The sequence below is a fragment of the Hypanus sabinus genome, unplaced genomic scaffold, assembly GCF_030144855.1.
Source record: "Hypanus sabinus isolate sHypSab1 unplaced genomic scaffold, sHypSab1.hap1 scaffold_276, whole genome shotgun sequence".
In the NCBI taxonomy this organism is placed as follows: domain Eukaryota; kingdom Metazoa; phylum Chordata; class Chondrichthyes; order Myliobatiformes; family Dasyatidae; genus Hypanus; species Hypanus sabinus.
Genome location: NW_026780896.1, coordinates 416,896 through 441,700, shown reverse-complemented (window position 1 = coordinate 441,700; position 24,805 = coordinate 416,896). Strand labels below are relative to the sequence as shown.

Sequence of the window (24,805 nt, the reverse complement as noted above, 5' to 3'; positions counted from 1 at the left end):
AAAATGGCAGAATGTTCTGTTCATCTTTGCCATAATGAAACTCAGAACATGTCGCATTGAATGTGTTATTTCCTTTTTCGGTTATCTTTGCGAGCTACTTCCTCCTTTGCCAGGGCAACAGCTCACCAGAGCTGCAAGAAGAGCTGAACATGTTTATCGCTGTCTGGTTTCTGAATCTCAGCGGAGAGAGAGTGGCTTTGAGCATTCACTGTGCGGGATGGATGATGTATGTGCTGGAATGAAGAAACAACTAATGATTGTAGGGATTGCATTTATGCAATTCTATTCTGTGTGTCAAACATCTTGCAGTCAGTCAGTGTTTTGTGCATCAAAAGAACAAAAATAAATCTCCTGTACTGTGCTTCCAGTGCTATATTTTCAATTTGATATTTAAAACATTTAGTTCCTGTTATACGCCGGGAAAAGTGGCTGCTAATTGACCTGGGCTACACCGCCCTCAACAATAAAATAATGAACAAATATGCTCAATCTAACTGTCGAGACAAGTTGAAATGTATCAGTGCCCTCTTTAGGACCCAATATCCATGTTTCTCCGTCCAGACAAAGGATCATCAGGCTCCAGTTCTGTCATGGGTTGGTGTTGGAGTGTAAGTTTTTGAACTGGGATTAGCTGAGACACTGCCGCATATAACCGGCAGCAAAGAGCCCTGAGAGAGTTGGTGCCTGAGATACAATCTAGGGATGGGGTCTCCAGGAATATGGAAATTGTGGTGTTTGGGCTTTGGTCCACGTTGGTGCTTTTATAGATGCGGCTGGGTGTTCCTCCTTCCGCAATGAAGCAGACGTCTCCGGGGGCTGGATATTGGTAGCGTGAATCTCTCAGTGTGAGATCTGGAAAAGATGTGCGAGGCTCTCGGTGTGGGCTGTGACCCTCTGAGGTTGGATCCCGGGATACCGCACTTGTTTTGACCCAGATAAATGCATCAGGGATTAAGTTTTCTGGGTTTATGAGCTGTTGAGCGAGTATTCCTGTTCTGTGCTCAGATCTTTGGTTCTGAATTTCCATTTGAAGTAAAGCAGAGAATGAGTCCTCATTCTATCCCTCACAGGGAGAGGCTGTGATTAAATACTCTGTTTTGTGTTTACACCAGTAGAAATAGCACAGGGTTTCAGAATTCAATTCACATTTGGAAATCCCCCCTCACTGCCACCTGTCTATCTGCCAGTGAGAATCAAACAGAAACTCGAGATGCTGAAGATGGAACAGAACATGGAACAGTACATCACAGGAACAGGCCCTTCGGGCTCAGTGGTGTGCCAAACCAGCTGAGAAGCAAATCAACCCCCCCATTCCCAAAACTAATTCCTACCTACACAATGTCCATATCCTCTCAATGTTCCTCACACCCACGTGCCTGTCTAAACGACTCTCAAACGCCTCCAATGTATTTGCTTCCACCACCATAACAGACAGAGCATTCCGGGCATCCACACCTCTCTGAGTAAAACAAATTACCCTCACATTTCCTTTGCATCTACTCTTTCACACGTTCATTGCATGTCTTCTGGTATTGGACATTTCAAAACAGCGAAACCATACTCCCTGTCTACTCCCATACTCCCATACTATCTATGTCTTTCATACTCTTATAAACCTCTATCAGATTTTCTCTCAGTCCCCACCGCTCTATGGAGAAGAATCCAAGATTTTCCGCTAAAAACTGGATGATGTTTGAATTCATTCTGACGAAAGGTCAGGAAACCGAATTGTTAACATTTTTCCTCTCCCCACGACTGTTCCTTACCTGCAAAGCGTTTCTAGTAATTCCAGTTTCTCTTTACTACATTCACCCTGGAACACTTTAAATCTCCTGCGAATGGATCAGTGCCCCTGCGCTCGTTTAGTAAGAATTGATGGAAGAGTAAAGAAACCACAGTTTTTCCCATTATCCTGATACCAAATGTCCTGTTTTTTCTTTCCCCGGAAATGTATTCAGTACAGTTTTTGCTAACAAGGTTCAAAGAATAATCCGAGGAATGATAAGCATTTTGCATGAGGAGCATTTGATGGCCCTGGGCCTGTGTTCAGTGGAGTTCAGGGGGTTGGTTGGAGGAGTAGGAGAAGTTAGGGCGGGCTTGATGATTTACACCGACTGAATGACAAGAAGTCTGGATGCAGTGGGAATAGAGAAGGTGTCTTGATTAGACGGTCTCGGATCTGAGTGTATTGCCTCAGAATAAAGAAGCTTCACTTTGAAACTGAGATGAGAGCCAAAGATTGGTTAATCAGTGGAATTTGTTACTACAAAGCGTGGTGGAGGCTATCGTTGGGTATATATCATCTTCTGGATTGCTAAATAGATTGAGTATTATAGCAGGGAAGCAGGAATACAGTGCTGGAAAAAAAAACATGCTCCATGATTGACTATGGATCACCTATTTCTACTCCTATATATTATGACTTGTATCTGATACCATGACTGAACAATGACTTTTTTTTTTATCCCATCTCAATCAAGTGAAAATCTCCAGATGCAGTGTTGGAGGCAATCATTGGATATATTCATGTTCTGGATTGCTAAATAGGTTGCGTATTATATCAGGAAAGCAAGAATACGGTGGTGAGAGAAAATCCTCCAATATTGATTATGGAATAGACTAGAATGACCGAATCACCCAATTCTACTCCTATATATTATGACAAACTTTATACCGTGACTGAACAATGACTTCTTTGTAGCCCATAACAAACAAGAGAAAACATTTAGATGCTGGAATTCCAAGCAACACACACAAAAAGCTGGAGGAACTCAGCAGGCCATAAAACATCAATAGCAGAGAGTAGAGTCGACGTACAGATGCTGCCTGGCCTGATGAGTTCCTCCAATTCCAGATTTCTTCACTCGGATCCTGATATATGCGTTCAAGATTTAAATTTCAGGTTAATGCTTTGATCTCGTTTGTAATAGTTACATACATCATTATCTGTCTGGTTAAAGTTGGACCTGCGGTGAGAGGTTTATTGGAAGAAAAGCCCGTGACCGAAAGCAAACCACAACTGAAGACGAGGGAACAGTAACAAGGAACCAACCGGAGGACTGAAAGCACCAACTCGAGGGAACCCTTCTGACTCGGTTAACACTGGCTCAGTCAGGAGAAAGTTTGGTGAGTCTCATTTACTCAAACACTGGTCCTTTAGACATTACATTTCTGTACCAAAGAAAATAGGAAATAGCTGGAGGGAGGCTGAAAAAACCTAGAAGCGCCATTCCAGATGTACTACTGTGCTGTCAGCATCCCATCTCTCTGAAGCCATGCATATTCCCTCATGCTGTTTGCTCATTTCAAACTTCTCACTTCTCATGTTTCCTTGTTTGTCTGTATTACGTCATAATAATTTCAAAAAGCGTTGAGAATTCCCTCCCAATATAAGACGCCGCAACTGCTACCTGATATAGTGATTGCAGAAATGCGGAATTACCATGAACTACAGCAACATGACATTGACTGCTCTGTCTATTACAAGCTGCAATGATATACTTGCCCTCGTTGTCATGCAAGCCTCTGCTAAGAGCAAACCTTCTTGGAGCCAAATGTCCCAGCACCACATTTCTTTCAGTTCTAACTAGCAAATGCCAACCAATAATTTACATTTACATAGCCTGGAGTCAACAAGCATTTTTCTACCAAGAAATTGTCAGAACTTATGAATCTGCGATTAACAAGAAGTAGGTTTTGCAATGTTCCCATTTGACCCTGTACCAAAGGCACGGGTTATACCTGTTCTTGAGATGAACGAATGTCCTTGAAGCCAGGACTGCTGTCGCTGACGGAGTCGGTTTAAACTCAGTTCTTTTCGGATGGGAAGCAGCGTGTTGGGTCTGGTTATGAAGCAGTTGATATTAAGGTAGATGCGATGTTCAGAGAGACTTTGGAAGGATTGCCTGTGGACAGAGCATCATGTAGTGAAAAGAAGCAACAGGTTACCCTCCTCTTCCCACCCCACTCCCACTCACCCTCTCACCCTCCTATTTTTTGCCGGTGTTCATGGCGGAACTCTTTCTACTCACTGACCAGTGAAATTATACCCTTTTATTCCATTCAAAGCTCTGTTTGTTTATAAAGAATGGGGTTGAAGTGCGATCGGAATGAACTTGGGAGAATGCGTAAAAAAAGTTTAAATCAGATCAGCAGCAGGTTCGGTAGGCCGAGTGGTCCACTTATGCATTTGGGTTGTGGTCCACAGTCTCCCCATCTACCACGCGCACCAGCTCACCACCCAAGCGCGCCCTCTCGCGGAGCTTCGTCAGTCTCGGGCTGACGTTGAGACGATTTCAGCATGCTGCGCGTGCCCGGTATCTCTCGTGAAGTGACGTAACATTTACTTGGCTCTCCTTGGTGACACCAAATACCAATTTAGCATAACAGCAATGGGGATATGGGCTTCGTCATTAAGGGGTTTCCTTAACAAGGAGTTGGCGGAGCTTTAAGGGCGACAGATTGAAGTGGGAGTTCAGGGGTTTTATCTCCTCTGAATGAGAAAGGATGGAGAAGACTTCAGCATATTTTTAGTGGACACCGATAAAGTGTTGCCTGCAAGTGCGGAGTCGGAGTGATTTTGACAGCAAGTCACAATCTTACTATCTGGAGGGACCCGGTGGCTTCATTTTGTTTGAGGAGTCTGGGTTTAAACAACGGAGTAAGCAGATGCACCTTAGGCCAACAGTCTGTCCCAGTGGGTGTTGTGGGGACAGATGCTTGGAGTATGGTTGCTCCTTGTCTACATTAGGGACAAAATGCAACATTTACAAGTATGTTATTGGCTGACAACATTTATATTGATTCAGTATTTTATTTATGATGCAATTATTGTCCAACTTATGTTCGTTTAATTGTCGTTCAAAACATACATGAAAACCCATGAACACAGCCAAATACAACAGCGTTACTGCACACTAAGCCTCCTTGTTGGAAACTGCCTCTCTAAGATACCCCAAGGGCATAGGCATTTCCTGAATAATATTATCTATTCGTCATAGTCTGTCAATTTCTCCTTTACCTTCTGTTTTACCGAACAGAGTGTTCTCCAAGGAATCCTGTCTTCTCATGATGTGGCCAAAATATTTCAGCTTTTCAAGCTTCCTAGTGAGCAGTCTGGCTGTATTTCTCCAAGTATTGATTTTTCGGATCTTCTTGCTGTCCAACGAACTCTTAACACTTTCCTCCAGCATCCAAAGTCAAAGGTGTCGATTTTTTTGTATTCAGCCTGACTAATAATCCAGCTCTCACAGACATACATCTCAACTGGAAATACCATAGACGTCTCTACGGTCCTTCGTAGACAATGTTATGTCTGTGCTGTTCAGTAGTTTCTCTAAATCCCCATTTCTGTCCTCCCCAGAAATAAATGCCGTTTACTTCTGTGGCTGCATGTACCATCTATAGAATTTTTTGTATTGAGGAAGACAAAATTCGTCACTGCTTCCACTTGCTTTCCATTTATCACCACGGAGTTAACAGGACTGGTTGGTTTTGTTAATATTGAGCACGAAGCCAGCTTTCCACTTTCTTCTTTCACGTTCATTAGAAGCTTCCTCAGATCCTCCTCACTTTCAGCCATTAGAATATTATCACCTGCCTATCTGAAATTGTTAAAGTTTTGTCTGGTAAATTTGATTCCAACATCTCGTGTCCTCTAGACCGGCATTCATCATGATGTGTTCAGCATATAGATTAAATAAGCAGGGTGACTGTGTGCAACCTGGTCATACTGCTTTCTCAAACTTGAACCCGTTTGTTGTTCCCTGCTCAGTTCTAACTGTTGCTTCTTGATCATTGTACAAGTTTCTCATAAGGCAGAACAGATGTCCCGGTATTCCCATTTCTTTAAGGATTTGCCATAGTTTATTATGGTCCACACGGCTGAAGGCTTTAGAGTAGTCAATAAAACATTGATAAGTACTTTTCTGGAATTCTTGCGATTTCTCCATTATCCAGCCTAGGTTAGCAATATGGACTCTGGTGCCTCTGCCTCTTCTAAAAGCAGCTTGTACATCTGGCTGTTCGTGTTCCATATATTGTTGGAGTCGTGCCTGCGTGATCTTTAGCATTACCTTTCTCGGATGTGAAAATTGTCAGTAAGTTTTGGTAATTTGAACAATCCTTTACATTTCACATCTTGGGTATTGAAATAAAAATGGATCTTAATCCAGCCTACAGGTCATTGTTATTTTTTGGATTCCCAGAGCTGATGGAAAATTGCATGCAACACGTTTACAGCACCATCTTTTAGAATTTTAAACAATTCAACTGGACTCCTGGCACATCCTGCAGCCTAATTATTGGCAATGTTTTCTATCGCCCAGTGGACTTCACTTTCCAGAATGTCTGGCTCTACATCGATGAGGGGGCCATTGCAGGTGTCATCGCTGTTGGGTCTTTCTACAATTCTTCTGTGTGTTTCTGCCAACTCCTTTTGATGTCCTTTGCTTCTGTGAGGTCCTTCCCTTCTTTGTCTTTTCCTATGCTCATTTTACATGAAATGTTCCTTTGATTTCTCTAATCTTGTGTAACAGATCTCTTGTTTTGTTTTATTTCCAATTCTGCTGGCTTCTTCAGCTTCAGTGCATCGCTCCTTTAAGTAAGTTTCCTTATTCTTCTTTGCTATCTTCTTGAACTTTGTGTTCAGTTGGAGGTCTTTGTTCCAATCTCCATTTGCTCCCTGTAATGTAGGAGGGTGAGCAGTGACGTTACGAACTTGTTTTAAATTATGAGGGACAGAGGAACTGACTCACTCCTTTATTTGTGTAATTCAGGTCATTGCCAGCAGGTGGGGCTTTCTTCCACTCGGACGGAAGACAAGAAGAAGACAATCAACCAACGTCAGTCAGAGTCAGAATGGACACACTGGGCTCTTTCTCATTAAAATTCGGTCCTTATGGTACATGTGTAGTCAAATCATCAATAGTTCAGAGGGATAAACTTGGGCGATAAAGGAGCAGAGAGAAAGCATTATTCCAAATGGTAAAGCGTCCATGAGCATTGAACAATTCACCAGCTCCAGCACAGGGACCTAACGAGTCGAATCGCTCCCCTCACCACACAAATCTTCACCTGAGAGAAAGGAGAAGGAGCTCCTGAATAAGGTGGGAGTGGGTAACACTCAGACAGGAATACAACAGCGGGCAATGTAACAGTCGAGGGGACAAATAGAATTTATGTCAGCATTTGGTGCGCTCTGATGTGGGAAATGCCTCTGACAGCCAGTGAGAGGAACAGATGTTGTTTTCACTTTGGGAACGGCAATGGTGAATTCTCTCCCGATTTTTGGGTTGTTGAACAATGGAGGTGAGAGGATTTTCCCAGTGTCTTGTTTTCTGTGGCCAATTTAAAGATCATTATATTGTGGGAGAACGGGCTGTGTGCAGAAGACAGTAAACAAGAGAAATTTTACACAGGGTATCTGGTGGTTGGTGGGGTGGGCTGCCGAAACAATGAAATGTCCTTGGCGAATAGGATTAAAGTAAAACAAAATGATAAGTGGAGCGGGCACCGCACAAAATGCTGCAGTTACTCAGCAGGTCAGGGAGCATCTGTAGAGAGAAATTAACTACCGACATTTCGGGTTGAGGAGTCTTACAGAATTTGTAAATTGATTTCAAAGTTGTCTTGGGCACATAAAATGGAGTCTGGATTGGAGGAGCGGTGTTCTGGCTGAAGGTCTGTGACCAGAAGTGTCCACAAGGATCACTGCTTCACCATGTGTCGTGTGTGATGTAAATAAATTAATAATACACTATGTGTTGCTGAAAATGATATACTGGGTGGACTGATTCGTTGACTTACAGACTTGGCGGAGTTGCGTAAATTTGGGACTGTTGTCAGAGTGTTCAGCATCCAATCATAAATATGAACAGAGTCAACAAGTACAGTTAATTCAGGCAAATGTGAGAGGTTGCACTTGTGAGAGGTCAAGGTCGCGAGCGATGTTCACAGTGAGTGCTGGGACCATTAGTAAGATTGATGTATGATCGAGCCTTGTGATGGATATGCATAGCTATCTGAAAGTGGAAACACAATTGGTAGGGTTCTAACGATGAGCTGAGGTGTTTGTTAAAGTTGGGCTGTAACTTGATGAACGTTAGTTAAGAGACGATTTCGATGCTGTGCAAAAATCTGGTAACCACATCACGAGAATGTTGTGAAGAGTCTGGAGAGGGTGCAGATGAGTTTCACCACAAATCCCAGAGGGAATAGGTTTAAGATTAGAGGGTAAAGTTTAAAGGGGATTTAGGATGCATATTTTCCACAGAGAGTGATCGATGTCTGGAATGAGCTGCCGAGGGAGGGACTGGAAACAGATACTCAGCAGCATCTGAGAGGCTTTTGAACTCATGAGTAGGGCGGGAACGGAGGGATATTGATCATGTTCCTGAAGATGGGATTGGTTTAAATTGGCATCGTGTCTGCATCCGCATAGTACATCTACAATTTTATCTTCTATGAATGACTACAGATCTGAACTCCGCAATCTCCGCCTTCCTGTCAAATTGTGAGGATCACCGCCTGCTACGGTTGACGCGATTCTACATGGAGCGATTGGAGCAGGCAATTGAGGAGGGTGTGGAGGGAGTCAGCTTCATGTTAATGGGCGAGGATCACCTCACCGGGCTAGAGTATCATGTAAGTGGTTGGAACATAGGCTGAGTGTAGCTTCTACAGAATCTATCACAGACCGACAGAACCGGTGTAACGGCGCCTCTGGGCTGTGAAAATCCTGTAATGCTTGTGGTCAAAATGAAGAAAAGAGTTTTCGTTTGCAGAAACTCTGAAACTTTATTAACCAATATAGGCCTCTGTCCATTTTTCTCAACACATTCACTTTTAGACAGGTTAGGGTACAGACAATGATTGAGAGGTGAATTTAGTGACGTTCAGTTGCCGGACATTGCAAGTGGACAGAGAACCACTTTACACCACTCAGTCTGACATTACATCATGTTCCCAACACTCGAACTTAATGGCCATTCACCCGACTATTTTAATTACCCCCGGGTTTTCCCACTAATCAAATATATAGTGACTATTTCTCAGCTCATTTCTCCAGTCTACCTTCAACCGCATCGTCAATTGCACAGGCAGTACTGAATATCGTCTCACTTTTCAACTACTAACCCTAATTCATTTGATCAAATCTCCCAACATGCCTCACGGTTCAGTTACATTCTGTTCCTTGTGACTGTTCCATTTGGAGTTTGTAATTATCACAGCATATACTGTTAACACTGGGAACTGCAAAATCTTACAATTGAAAGTAGTCCAAGCATCTGCAGTTAACTCGGAATTACCAAGAAACTCCTTTCAAATGGTCCTCGTGTTACTGGGACACATTCACCTATTGCTCACCAGATTGAATTTTAGTGAAGAGCCAAACATGATCCCTAGAACTAACATTCCACACGAGACAGCTGACAATTTTAATCCAAACTTCCTTCTCTGCATTACCACCATTTGACTTTGGTCTCTCTGACACGCAGAAAAGGATTGCAATTGCTGTCTGCTCCTCACTGCCAGTTCTCTGCTGCGGTTCGCCGGGGATTACCACAGGGAATATCAACAGTGACCCTGTCATAGCTTGACTTAGCCATAGTCATTGAACTCTACAGTACAGCAACAGGCTCTTCGGCCCATCAGCTCCACATTATACGCCTGGTCACATTGATCTGCACACCGACTAGAGACATTCATACCCGTCTCATTCATGTACTTAGCCAAATAATTTTAAATGTTCAAATTGAATGCACGTATACCAGTTCCGGTGACAGCTGGTTCCATACTCTCACCAGCCTCTGAGTGAAGATTTTCTCCCTCAAATTTTCTTTCATCTTTCACCCTTAATCCAAGACCTCCAATTCCGGTCTCACCCAACTTCACTAATACTTGCCTGTTCGCATCTACAGTCATTATACCATTTATGCACTTTTATTCCTCTATCACATCTCTCCTGGTTCTCCTGCACTCTAAGACAGACCTAACCTATTCACACTTCCCCTATATCTCAGGCCCTCAAGTCCTGACAAACCTTTATATAACTTTTTCTGCACTTGTTCAATCTTATTGATATCATTCCGAGCGGTTGGTGCACACATTGCTCCCAATTAGCCCCTGTAACATCAATTCCGACAGACTATCTCAACTTCTGTATATAATATTTTGATTTATGAATGCCCATATCCTGAACGTTTTACCAGGACATCTACGCCTGACACTTTTAAGCAATTTTTGATCTGTATTCCCTGATATCTTGGTTTTACCGCACTGCTCAATGCTCTACCACTCAATGCCTTAGTGCTATCGTGGTTTGTCCTCAAATAGTGCAAAACCACACACTTGTCTTGATTAAATTCTATCTGTTGATCTCCATTCTACGTTTTTCCAGCTTTTCCAAGTCCAGCTGCAAGCTCTGTTAAACTTCCTCGCTGTTACTACATTGATGTCATTCACAGATTTACTGACCCATTTTGTCACATGTCATCCAGACCGTTTAGATATGTGACATAAAACACCAGACCCAGTACCGATCCCTGAAGGACACCACCTGTCATAGACCTCCAGTCAGAGAAGCAAACCTCTACTACCTCTCTTAGCTTCTCTCATGAATACAATATCTAAACCAACTTACTACCGTGTCATGAATGCCATGCGACTTAATCTTATTGACTAGGTTCCCATGAGGGACTTGTCAATCGCCTTGCTAAAGTCCATGTTGACAACATCCACTCACTTGCCTTCATTACTCGCTTGCTAACTTCCTCGAGAAACCATAAGATTGGTTATACAGGATTGACCATGCGAAAATTAGTGTTGAATCCTAGTGAATCCTTCTCCATCCAAGTACTCATATTCAGTTCCTTAGAATACCTGCCAATAAATATACCACCACTTGTGTTAGGCTCACCAGCCTATAATTCCCTGGCTTATTCTTGCATCCTTTTCAAACAGCGGAACAACATTGTTACCCTCCAATACTGCTGCACCTAGCATTTTAAATATCTTTACTAGAACTCCTGCAATCTCTGCACTAGCCTCAGACAAGGTACGAAGGAAAACCCTGGGGATTTATCCACACTATTCTGCATTAGTCAGCAAACACCTCCTCCTCTGTAATCTGTACAGAGTCCACGAACTCACCGCTGTTTCACCTCTATCTAAAGACTCTGAATGTCTCTCAAGTAAATGTAAATGCAAAAACATCTATTTAAAATCTCCCCCACCTTTTCCAGCTTCATGCATAAAGGCCCACTCTGAACTTCAAGAGGACAAATTTAGTCCGTTGGTATATTTTTGTTCAAAACATATTTGATTTTTGAATTTATACCTGGGTATAAATCAGGCCCTCCTGATTTCCTCCTTTAGTAGCTCTTGCATTTCTTGTACTCATCAAGTACCTCATTTGATTCTTCAAGCCTATACTTGCGATGCGCTCAGGGCCGTGATATCACAAAAAAAAACAAAAAAAAAAAACATCGGAACGTACAAACTCTTCACTTGTGGTCATTTATGGATTAAAAATCTGTACTCTCAAAATATCAGTTTTGAAGGCCTCTCACTTATCAAGCACATCTGTACCACTAAACAACCTGTCCTAATCTGCTTTCGTCAGATCTTTTCCGGTACCATTAAAATTTGCCTTTCTCCAATTTAGGATCTTAACCTGAGGACAAGACCCAATCCTTTCCACAATGATCTTTAACCTAATGACATTATGATAACCAGATCCAAAGCGTTCCCCTGAACACACCTCTGTCGCTTGCCCTGTCTTGTACCCTGATCGGAATTCCAGAATGTGCTCTGTCCAGTTGTCACATGAATATATTGATTACAGAAACTCCCTGGACACATTTGACCTACACTATCCCATCCAGCGCTTTAACACGGAGTGCCAGTCAATAAATGAAAACACAGTATGTTCTGTTTTTTTGTTTCTGTGATCTCCCTGCACATTTGTTCTTGTAAATCCCGTTGACTATTGGGTGCTTTATAATATAATCCCACTATGTGGTCATACCTTTCTTAGTCCGTAGTTTCACCAATGCAGTCTCATTGGACCGGCTATCCAGTTTGTCCTGTCTGAGCAATGCAGGGATATTTTCTCTGACTGGTTATGCCAGCCCTCCATCTGTAATCCCTCTCGCTCTATCGAATCATGTCTAACCCAAAGGAACCCTGGAATGCTGAGCTGCCACTCCTGAACCTCCTCCAACGAAATCACGCTAAAGGTTACAATGCTGTAATTCAATGAGCTGATCCATGCGCTAGGTTGATCTGACTTTCCTACAATACTCCTTGCATTGAAATAATACGCATTTTGGAGAAAAGAAGTTTCACGATGCTTATCCTTTAGTTTCCTGACTTTGCATGTCGGCTTAACAACATCTTTCCCACTCAACCACTCCACTATCCACGTTGGTTCTTCATCCCCCTGCAACTCAAGTTTAACACCTCCCCCCTCCCCATGTAACTCTAACAACCCTTCCCGCAAGGGTATCAGTTCTCCTCCAGTTCAGGTGCAAAACGATCAGGTGTCTCTAAGCCCCAACTTCCTTGGAAGAGAGCCCATACATCCAAGCATCTGAAGCACTCCGTCATGCACCATTTCATCAGCTACACGTTAGACTGTACACCGTCCTATTTCAGGCCTCATTCGCACGTTTTATGGGTAGCAATCCTGAGAACGCGGCCATGGAGTTCCTGCCCGTCAGCCTAGCATCTAACTCCATGAGCTAACTTTGCAGGACCTCATCACACTTCACTAGTACATCAGTGGTACCAACGTGGCCTACGACCTCTGGCTGCTCACCGTGCCCTTAAGAAAGTTTCAGAGTCAAAGCGAGGACTCCCTGACCTTCGCAACACACCATACAGAAATCTTGTACTCGTTAATAGAATCTCCTGTCTGTTCTTCTAACCCTTGAGTTCCCCTGTCAGTGCAGTTCACTCTTCTCACCCTTACTGTGTCAAAAAACGAAACTCAGTGCCAGAGACATAATCGCCGTGGCATTCCTCTGTTAAGTCATACCCCGCAACTGTAAGCCGTATACCTGTTATAGTGGGGTTTCCTGAAGTGGCTGCCTGTCCTCTTTTCCCCTCCTGTGTCCTGGCCTTGGTAACAGCTCCCTCCCTTTATCGACTGCCAGCCGACCTCGCAGCTTTTTGAAATAACCTGGGTTCATCCAGCTCCAATTCCTGAACACAGTCTGTAAGAAGCTGTAGGTGGATGCAACTATATGGTTATATGGTTAATTCCTGAAGGTGTAGTTATCGGGGACATTGGAGGTTTCCCTGCCTTGCCACACCCTGTATGAAGAACATTCCACTATCCTGCCTGGTATTCTCACTGTTCTAACTGTGAAAAGGAATCGAAAATACTATAGAAAATCTACCTAAAGCCTCTGCCTCTCCTCACTGAAACCTCTCTGACACAAAGTCTCAACTCCACGCTCTATCTCTCAATCACTCACATTACGTCTGCTCCGCCTAAGCTTTGCCAAGTGGATAAGTACCCCGCAATCTGTGGCGCGGAATGTCCCGAACGACCCCCTCGCTTTTCTTTTTAAATCTTTACCCCGCTTTGAACACTTCAATGTCTGTTAGCGATCTGTGGAGAGCAGAATATGCTGGGTCAGTCTATGATCAGGGTAGATTTGAAACCATCCCTCCGCTCCTCAATATATTTCCCATTGTTCATTACAGAGCGTGACTGAGCTCGCCGAGAAGGGGAACCGAGCAGACGCTTCCAAACTCCTCCTGGATCTGGTGATGGAGAAGGGCTCCGGGGCCCGGAAGGTGATGTGGGAATCCTTTGTGAAATTACATCATCATTTACCGAAGCTGAGCAGAATATTGAATGAAATACGGGAACGTGGTACGGTGAACAATACACTGTGTATTACAATATAGATGCTGATGAATTTATAGTATTACACAGAACAGACTTCATGCAGGTTAATCTGTTTGAACAGGTGACGGCCAGGTCGCCTACATGGACACTGAGCGGGGTTTATCTGAAGTGCCCAAGCATCTGAAAGGTAAGTGATGGAACGGACATGTCAATGTTTTTAATTCACGCTGAAAGTCTGACTACAGTCTTATAAAGTCTCAGCATTTTCTCCTTGCTATTACCTTCGTTTACCCTTGAAATATATGACAACGTTACATTTGCCTTTTTTGCTGCAGACTCGGACCGTAAATTAACCTCTTTGGAAGCTTGCTAATCCCTCTGTAACTTTGATGTTTCGACCTTCTTCCCATTTAGATAATGGTCCGCACTATTGTTCTTTTTACCAAAATGTATTATTGGACATTTCCAAAAACAGTATTCCATCTGCAATCTTTATGCCCATTCTTCCAATTTGTCTACGCCCTGCTGCAATCGCCTAGCTTCCTCAGCACTACCTACTCCTGCACCTATCTTTCTATCATTCGCAAACTTTGCCACAAAGCTATAAATTTCATCATCTAATGCATTGACTAACAATGTGAAAAGCAGCGGTCGCAATAATGACTCCTGCAGAACACCGCTAGTCACTGGCAGCCAACCAGAAAAGGCCACTTTTATTCTCACTTGCTGTCTCTATCATTCCATATCTCTTGTCAGTCATTCCGATATCCGTGCCAGTAACTTTTCTATCTTACCAACGTCATTTTCCAGTGGTCCAATATGAACTCTTTCCTCCATTTTACTCTTTATATAACTGAAAACAAAGTTTGTTATCCTGTTTTATATTATGGTCTTGATTGCCCTCATATTTCATGTTTTCCCTTCTTACAGCTTTCTTAGTGGCCTGGTGTTGGATTTTAAAAGTTTTCCATTCTTCCAACTTTCCACTCACATTTGCTACCTTATATGCCATTTCTGTAATGCGTTTTATTACATTGCGATACTGGTACATGTATGTTATATTTCTCCCTCTCAAATTGCAATTTGAATCCAATCATTTTATGATCATTGCCTCCTAAGGTTCCTTTGCATTAAGCTCCCAGTTAAGATCTGGGTTATTACACAACACCCAGTCTAATATAGACTTTCCCCGAGTAGTCTCAAGCACAAGCTGCTCTACAAAGCTATCTCGTGGGAATTCAATAAATTGCCTCTCATGCGATCAGACACCTTAAGTATGCTTGATTTTCCTACTTCCCTTGCATATTGAAGTGTCCAATTACACCTGTGGCATGATCCTTATTACATGCCTTTTGAAGCTACCTTTGCAATCTCATCTCAACATTTTGGCTACTATTTGGAAGCTTATATATGATTCCCACAGTTTTTTTACCATTGCAATTTCTTATCTCCACCCACAAAGATTCAACATTCGCTGACGCCATGTTACCTCTTTTTAAAGATGCAATTACATCTTCCACCAGCAGAGCCACACTACCACCTATGTCGTCCTGCCTGCCCTTTTGACACAAAGTATATTCTTTGACGTTAAGCTCCCAACTATGGCTTTCTTTCAACCACGACTCAGTGATGCCCACAACACCAAGAGTTCATCCACTTTATTCTGAATTCTACGAGCATTTAAATACCCCCCTGCCATATTAGTTTAAAACACTCCCAACAGCTCCAGTAAATCTTACCGCAGGAATATTGGCCCCCCTCGGATTCAAGTACAACATGTCTCTTTTGTACAGGTCCCACCTGCCCCAGAATTGGTCTCAGTTATCCTAGAAATCTGAGTCACTGCCCCATGACACAATTCTTCAGCCACGCATTTACTGCCACTTCATTCTATTCCTATCTTTACTATCGTGTGAAGCAGGCAAGAATTCTGAGACAAGCACATTTGAGTTCTAGCTTCTCAGCTTCATTCGTATCTCCCTATGTTCTGTCTTCCAGACTTCCTCCCTTTTTTTCTCCCAATGTCATATGTACCAATTTGTGAAAAGACATCTGGCTGCTCAACATATTGTCTGTCCAGAGGCATTTCGGACCCTGGCACCAAAGTACCATCCGTGTTGCCTTTCTGTGCCCACAGAATCGCCTATCTGTCCCCCGACTACAGAGTCGTCTATTACTGATGACATCTTCGTCAGTTTCCTACAGGGTATTGCCTGAGTTCACAGTTACCTTCTGCAGTGTTGCAGAGTTCAGCAGGAGCTGAACACAGTGAAACCACCCGCTCCACACAACACTCTCCTCTCCAGAATCACGTGTGCACTTGGTGCTCGCTGGAACACCGGGGAATCTGCAAACTACCAATAGAGGGGAGAGTGGAGCCTTTAACAATGGATCTCAATCAGATCAGAAATGTTTCTGGGCCGTCGTTCATTTTCAGACACTGTCATCACTGATCTCCCGATTTCACCCAAACAATGTTGTCAACTTTTTTTTTATTCGGGAAAATACGTTGAATGTCTATGTTCATCAGACAACCTATTTCTCTCCGTCCTAAGATGTTCGAAGGAAACACAAGGAGACTCTGCGGGCACAAACTGAAACACTGAGAGTGAACACGATCCTGATGAGGGAGAAGGTGAAGGTTTTCCAGCTGGTTGATCGATACGTTGAGCTCACGGTCATTTCTACTGTTCGAGATCGGAGACTGGTGGAACATGAGCTGTTAGCAAGAGGCAGAGCCCACGAAGAATTGAGAGAGAAACATCTCCACAGAGAGCTGGAAAAAATCCGGATACATCAGTTATTCAAGAGGAGTTTTCTTAAACAATTTAAAAGACCTAACATGGAAAAAAAATCTGGGATGTCCACAGCGGTGGCCGGCGTTCCAGGGATCGGAAAAACAACAATGGTACAAAAGATTGTTTATGACTGGGCCACAGGGAAAATATATCAACAATTCCAGTTTGTCTTCAGTTTCAAATTCCGCGATTTAAACACCATTAACTGCAGAATAAACATGAAGGAACTGATTCTGGATCAGTATCCTTACTTTGGGAATATTCTGAGAGAGGTCTGGAAGAACCCAGAGGGATTGCTGTTTATATTTGATGGTTTGGATGAATTCAATGACAGAATTGATTTTGCTGACAGCCGGAGAAACACAGAACCTCAGCCCACATGCACAGATCCTGAATTCAAGTGCAAGGTGTCTGACATTGTGTACAGTTTAATCCAGGGCAAGCTGCTCCCAGGGTGTTCAGTGCTGGTAACCACCCGCCCCACTGCGTTACATTTATTGGAAAAGGCTGAGATCAGTGTCTGGGCTGAAATCCTGGGATTTTCTGGTGAGGAACGGAAAAAATATTTCATCAGGCATTTTGAAGATAAAATGGTGGCGGCAGCTGTTGTCAAACATGTGAAGGAGAACGAGATCCTGTGCACCATGAGCTACAACCCCTCCTACTGCTGGATCCTCGCTCTGGCACTGGGCCCCTTCTTCACACAAAGAGTCAGGGACCTCCAGCAAGTTCCCAAGACTATCACCCAACTGTACTCCTACTATATTTACAACATCCTGAAAAACCACGGCCGTGAGATTGAGAACCCCCGTGATGTGTTACTCAGGGTTGGTCAGTTGGCCTTCAGAGGAGTGTCCGGAAGGAAAATTGTGTTTACAGATGTAGATTTGATCAAGTACAATCTGCAGCCTTCCCAGTTCCTGTCCGGGTTCCTGATGGAGCTTTTGGAGAGACAGGATTCTGCCCGGAGCGTGGTGTACACATTCCCACACCTCACCATCCAAGAGTTTGTAGCTTCAGTCGCACAATTCCTGAATCCACATCCCGGGGATATCCTGAAATTCCTCACTGAAGCCCACAACACGACAGATGGGCGATTTGAGGTATTCCTCCGTTTTCTTGCTGGTCTCTCCAACCCAATGACAGCTCGGGGCCTGGAGGAGTTTCTGGGTCCATTTCCCAATGAAACAACCTGCCGGGTGATTGACTGGGTGAAGGAGGAGGTTAAACGTCAGATTGGAAACACATGGAGTGATGCTGGTAAAAGGAGCTTTCTGAACACATTGCACTACCTGTTTGAGTCTCAGAATAGTGGACTGGCTCAGGCCGCACTGGGATCTGTGGAAACACTTTCATTCAGTGTAATGACACTGACCCCGGTTGACTGCGCGGTCCTGTCTCATGTCATCAGACTCTGTGATACAATAAAACACCTCGACCTTGAGAACTGCCTCATTCATTGCGAAGGAATCCAACGGCTGGGACCCGGGCTGCACAAGTGCCAGGAGTTGAGGTAACTTGATTTATCTCTCACTCTGAACTGTGAAACTGTTCCATTGTGTTGTTTCAATGTAAAGAAACTGGGATAAAACTGTAATAAATCAGATTGTGAAGAATTCTGACAAATGCCTAGTGAACAGTGGCCATTGGTTTAACTGTATTAAATCAAAGGACTGGCTGCCTGTGTTTCCCGCTGCCTGTGACACGTCCATTGACAATGTTCCTTCTCACTGTTACTGACACCCGGACCAACACTGACTGCAACAGGTGGGTCAGAGATTCACACCCCCTTCCCAGTGAGGGACAAGAGACCGTCAGCAGACCGTCCCAGGGAGAAGGAAAGAAATGCCATTGTGAGATTGCACTCCCCTGCCATTCCCCGTGTGCGACTATCACCATCAGTCCACCTGTGCGACTGTGCTCACCGCCAGATACCCAGTCCCCAATGCGTGCATCCCCTCTCCCGATTGTGGGCCTCCGTTCAGACTCAACCCTCCTGTGCAATCAATTTCTGCATCGTCTCATCTTGTGGGATTATCTTTTCCCATCAGCATCCTCCTGTGGGACTTCTCCTCCTCATCCCCCTTCGTCCTGCTGATTCTGTCTTCCCAGCTCTTCTATGGAGCTGGGAATTCAGAGATGGAGTCTCTTCTATCGACTCCCATCGACATATCCTCATTCACGAATCTTCCTCACTATGGCACTTCCTCCCACACTTCAACCCTAACATATCAGGAACAGTTTTCTAACCATCGGGAAATTGGACAGAATATGTTGAGTTTACAGGGTCACACCGGCACACTAAATTATTGACATTCGGTGAATACCCTGGAGCTGGACAGTGAGGGACATTGACAGTGATGTGAACTCCGATCAGTGATTTACTGAAGGGTTTAATGTTTCCTGAAATATCCGAGTGAGAGAAATTCCCCCAAACCCACGGTTTGAATCACTTTGTTCATCAACTTGTTTATTTTTGTTTAGCCTTGGTTGGAATAAACTGGGAGATTCAGAAGTGAAACTGGTGTCTGCAGCTCCGAGGAACACAGAGTGTAAAATACAGAAACTGAGGTAAGTACAGACTGTGGGAGATTGTGTTTACAGTCACTGGGTGTCTGACACTGAACATTAATGTGATCAGTAATTGTGTTACTGATAAACACTGGGGATTTGTACCGTCTGCTGTCTCTCTGTGTCCTTCACCCTCACTCTCTCTCTCTCTCTCTCTCATCTCCAGGTTGGGGGGAGTCAGTCTCACAGATTCTGGAGCCGAGGATCTCGCAACCGCTCTCAGTACAAACCCATCACTGACGGAGCTGAACCTGAGTGATAATAAACTCGGAGATTCAGGAGTGAAACTGGTGTCTGCGGCTCTGAGGAACCCGGAGTGTAAAATACAGAAACTGAGGTTAGTACCAGACTGTGGGAGGTTGTGTTTACAGTCACTGGGTGTCTGACACTGAACATTAATGTGATCAGTAATTGTGTTACTGATAAACACTGTGGATTTGTACCGTCTCCTGTCTCTCTGTGTCCTTCACCCTCACTCTCTCTCTTCTCCAGGCTGAGTCGTGTCGGTCTCACAGATTCTGGTGCCGAGGATCTCATCTCTGCTCTCAGTACAAAACCATCACTGAGGGAGTTGAGCCTGGGATGGAACTCGCTCACAGACCGATGGGTCCCTGCCCTCCGCCGCTTCATACTTACCCTCCCGAGTCTGCAGCGGATAGAGTGAGTGTTTGTGTTAACATTCAATCTGATAAAATGTCAGCGGATCCGTGGATTTCCTGGTGATATTTGTCTGTGAGTGCTATTGAAACAATAACCCCGGTCCCCTGTTAATGACACTGTTGTGAAAACTGTTTATTTCATCTTTATTCCTCCATCTGTTTCAGGTTGCTGGGGAATCAGTTTGGAGAGAAAGGGAGGAACGAACTGAGAGCTCTGCAGGAACCCAGACCTGGATTGACCGTGCATCTGTGAACATCTGAATGTGTTAACATCACAGGGTCAGACACAGGGTGAAGCTCCTTCCACACCGTCCCATCACACATTCCCGGGGTCAAGCACAGTGTGAAGCAACCTCACACCATCCTGTCACATACTCCCGGGGACAGACTCAGAGTGAAACTCCCTCCACACCGTCCCATCACATACTCCTGGGGATAGACACGGAAGAGGATGGGAGTGGGCAAAAACGGGCAGGGGGATACAAATGGGAATCACAACCATAGCAGTTAACAATCAAATTTGAGTTCTAGGCTCGAGAAGTAGCCCAGGATGAAATCAAAGTTGAGGATAATTTTGGAGAACGGGACTCCACCCCTTTCCGTCATCTCCCACGGTCCGCAGTCCTCACAGGACGCCGTCCGTTCCCGTCCACTCACACGGACCGTGATCCCAAATAAATTTCACTCTTTCTCATTCATTGTCACTATCGACACTCCCAATGAGACCACCCCTTCCCATTCACTCCACTCATCCGCATTCCTAATGGGACGCATCCCTACTCATTCGCTTTCATCGTCCATACTTCCAATGGGCCCCGTCCCTTCTCATTCAGTCCCACTGTTTGCCTGCCTGTGGGCTTCGCCCCTTCCAATTTACTCCCACTGTCTGATCACTCCCATTCAGTCCTGTCATCCGATCTCCCAGTGGGATCTGGCCCTTCCCATTCACCCCCACTATCTGCCTCCCAGTGGGACTCCATTCAGATTATTTCCAACGGGAATGGGATTATGGAAATTGGCGAGAACGCCAGAATTCAGTATTTGACCGAACTGGGTGCGGAGTTTACAAAATTTGACATTTATTAGTTACACGGAACGTCGAGGGTGCTGTGGATGTTGACGGCTTTGTTACATTGACAATGCTCATCTCCTGGCGGAGACGGCGGATAGGATCGGACTGAAGGACCTTTGGCACGTCTTCCTGAAGATGGCCGGGGTTGGTGGAGCATGTGAGAGAGGTTTATGGTTTCCGTGTCCCAAGGCCGGGTGATTCATCGCGCCCGGTTCCCGGTGTCCACATAGCACACAGGAAGTTATACTTGGCACGGTCCCCGCTCTTCATAACGTGGCTGGGAATTTTGCCAGGCACAGTTCCCGATCTCTGTCTCCACACTGAGAGTTTTACCGCACACGGTGTCGTGTCTCTGTATCGACACCGGGAATATTATCGCACACGTTTCCTGGTGTCTGTATCCTCCTCTCTCCACGACACTCGAAGTGATGACGCACAGGATCCGGAGATGAGGAAGTCGGATCGGCCTCTATTGTTTGCGATATATTTATTATTTGTGATAAACAGTCTGCGCAATCGAGTGGAGGGTGGTCGAGAGTGTTTGTCTTGCGAGGGGCTCCTGATTGAAAATGGTGAATAGGGAGGGAACGACAGAAGGATTTAGAATGTTCACTAGACAGGGAGTGAAAGGTTGACTGAAAATGGTCTCCGGGGAGAAAGTGATGGGCTGAGTGACAATGGGCGCCAGGGAGGGGGCGATGGGCGGAATTAAGATGGCCGTGGTCACCACGTTTCTCAGGGCTGTCAGGGAGGGAGTTATACACTGACAAGAGAATGGGAGTGACAGGCAGAGTTCAAATGACCGACAGGGTGGGGACTGAAAATTATCACCAGGGGTGATACCGGGAGGAGACATCGGGAGTTATGTGCTGATTAAAAATAGGTTTCTGGATTAAAGCCAGAATATAAAACTATCACCCGGGGAGATTGACGCGCACGTTGAAAATCGTCACCAGGGAGGAAGGGAGGGCTGCACTGTGAGAAAATGGACGCCAGAAGGTGACAGGTCAGAGAGAGTGGCTGCCCGACCTGAAATAGTCCTAGATTCCTTTGCTATAATGGCCTGCAGGGAGAGAGTGATGGACAGAATTCAAATGGCCAACATTGCTTAATTTACATTTGTCATGATGAAATCAATAAACCGCTGTAACTTCCTGTCCTGGTGCCGGACTCGAGTTTTATTTGAGGTTTCTGCTGCCCCCCGCACCCTGTGGACTGCAACAGTGGGTCGGAGCTCCTCACACTGACACAGTAGCGTCTCAGCTCCAGGCTGAGGGAGGTCGGACTGCCGGAGTCTGGGTGCCCAGGATCTCATCTCCACCCAACCCCCTTCCTGGCTAACTGTCCCCCTCCCGCCCCCCGCAGACAGTTACATCGACTGATATATCAGACGTAAGTCTACTGAGGTTCCTAGTATGAGAGGGATGGTGGATGGAAGACCGGCGTTAGCACGGGGTGAATCTCCCTCCACAGCATCCCATCACACACTCCTGGGGTCAGACACAGAGTGAAGCTCCCTCCACACCGACCCATCACACACTCCCGGGGTCAGACACAGAGTGAAGCTCCCTCCACACCGACCCATCACACACTCCCGGGGTCAGACACAGAGTGAAGCTCCCTCCACACCGACCCATCACACACTCCCGGGGTCAGACACAGAGTGAAGCTCCCTGCACAACGTCCCATCACACACTCCCGGGGTCAGACACAGAGTGAATCTCCCTCCACACCGTCCCATCACACACTCCTGGGGTCAGACACAGAGTGATGCTCCCTCCACACTGTCCCATCACACACACCCGGGGTCAGACACAGAGTGATGCTCCCTCCACACTGTCCCATCACACACACCCGGGGTCAGACACGGGGAAAATAAAAACGCCTCTGTAGTGTATCAACTGAGTGGAGACTCACATTGTGTTCACCTTGGAACCAGGAACCACACGCACACACACACACACATACACACACACACACACACACACACACGATGAATATATGTAGAAGTGGTCACAGAGACGGGGAGGGATGCAGTTTGCACAGACCAGGAGAGGGTGGGAGGTGGCACAAACAGGCAGGGGAGTACAGACGGGAATCATAACCATAGCACTTAACAATCACATTTGACTTGTAGGGTTGAAAAGTAGCCCAGGATGAAATCTAAGTTGTGGATAATTTTTCAAAGCGGGACTCCACCACTTCGGGTCCTCTCCCACGGTCCGCACTCTTCACAGGACCTCGTCCCTTCCCGTCCACTCACACGGACAGCGATCCCAATCAAATGCCAATCTTTCCCATTCATTCTCACCATCCGTACTCCCAATGACACCACCCTTTCCCACTCACTCCACCCATCCGCATTCCTAACGAGACGCACCCCTACCCATTCGCTTGTATTGCCAAACTTCCATTGGGCCCAACCCCTTCCTCTTCACTCCCACTGAGCCCCGTCCCTTCCCATTTACTGGCACCGTCTGCACCGCTTCCCATTCACTCCTGTCGTCCGGAGTCTCCCAGTGGGATCTGGCCCTTCCCATTCACTCCCACCATCGGCCTCCCAATAGGACTCCTTTCAGATTATTTCCAACGGGAATGTGATCCTGTTAGTTAGCGGGACGCTTGAATTCTGTACGTGACAGAACTCGGAGCGGCTTTTATGGAATTTGTCGAGAACGCCGATGGTTTATCAGTTACACGGACAGTCAAGGGTGGTGTGGATGTTGACGACTTTGTTACACTGATGATGCTCATCTCCTGGCGGAGACGGTGGATACGATCGGACTGAAGAACCTTCGGCACGTCTTCCTGAAGATAGCGGGAGTGGGATGCGTGTGGGAGAGGTTTACCCTTTCCGTGTCCCCACGCCGGGAGATTCATTGCGCCCGGTTCCCGGCGTCCACATAACAGACCGGAAGTTATACAGGGCACGGTTCCTGGTCTCCATGTCCCAAACAGGGAATTTTGCCAGGTAAGGTTCACGATCTCTGTCTCCACACCGAGAGTTTTTACCGCGCACGGTGTCGGGTCTCTGTATCGACACCGGGAATATTCCCGCACACGTTTCCTGGTGTCTGTATCCTCCTCTCTCCACGACACTCGGAGTGATGACGCACAGGATCCGGTGATGAGGAAGTCGGATCGGTCTCTATTGTTTGCGATATATTTATTGTTTGTGATAAACAGTCTGCGCAATCGAGTGGAGGATGGTCGAGTGTGTCTTTCCTGCGAGGGGCTCCTGAATGAAAATAGTGAATAGGGAGTGAACGACAGAAGGATTTAGAAGGTCACTAGGGAGGGAGTGAAAGGTTGACTGAAAATGGTCTCGGGGGAGAAAGTGATGGGCTGAGTGACAATGGGCGCCATGGAGGGGGCGATGGGAGGAATTAAGATGGCCGTTGTCACCTTGTTTCTTGTGACCGACAGGGAGGGAGTGATACACCGACAAGAGAGTGGGAGTGACAGGCGGAGTTAAAATGACCAACAGAGTGGGGATTGTGCACCGACTGAAAATTATCACGGGGGGGCGGGGAAAGTTGTGTGCTGATTAAATATTGGATTCTGGATTAAAACCAGAATATAAAATTAATACCAGGGAGAGAGTGACGCCCCAATATAGCATTGTCAATAGGGAGGGAGTGAGGCGCGCTTTGAAAATGGTTTCCACGGAGGGAGGGAGGGAGGGATGCACCGAGAGAAAATGGACGCCACAAGTCAGAGGGAGTGGCGGCCAGATCTAAAATAGTCCCTGATTCCTTTGATACAATGGCCGACGGGGAGAGAGTGATGGACAGACAACAGAGTGGGGGAGTCGCACCGGGTAAAATGGCCGAAATGGAATCAG

At 45.5% G+C, this 24,805-nt stretch overlaps 1 protein-coding gene across 1 annotated transcript; it reads left to right on the top strand.

Annotated features, from left to right (window-relative positions):
* The first annotated feature begins 2,562 nt into the window (after nucleotides 1–2,562).
* LOC132388177 (NACHT, LRR and PYD domains-containing protein 3-like) lies at nucleotides 2,563–22,140 on the top strand. Its single transcript, XM_059960523.1, has 10 exons — nucleotides 2,563–3,126; nucleotides 6,777–6,901; nucleotides 8,477–8,643; nucleotides 13,714–13,885; nucleotides 13,983–14,048; nucleotides 16,417–18,172; nucleotides 19,144–19,230; nucleotides 19,397–19,567; nucleotides 19,723–19,890; nucleotides 20,055–22,140. Exons 2-10 carry the CDS (start codon nucleotides 6,859–6,861, stop codon nucleotides 20,140–20,142), a joined length of 2,718 nt encoding a protein of 905 aa, XP_059816506.1. The 5' UTR covers nucleotides 2,563–3,126; nucleotides 6,777–6,858; the 3' UTR covers nucleotides 20,143–22,140.
* Nucleotides 22,141–24,805: the final 2,665 nt, after the last annotated feature.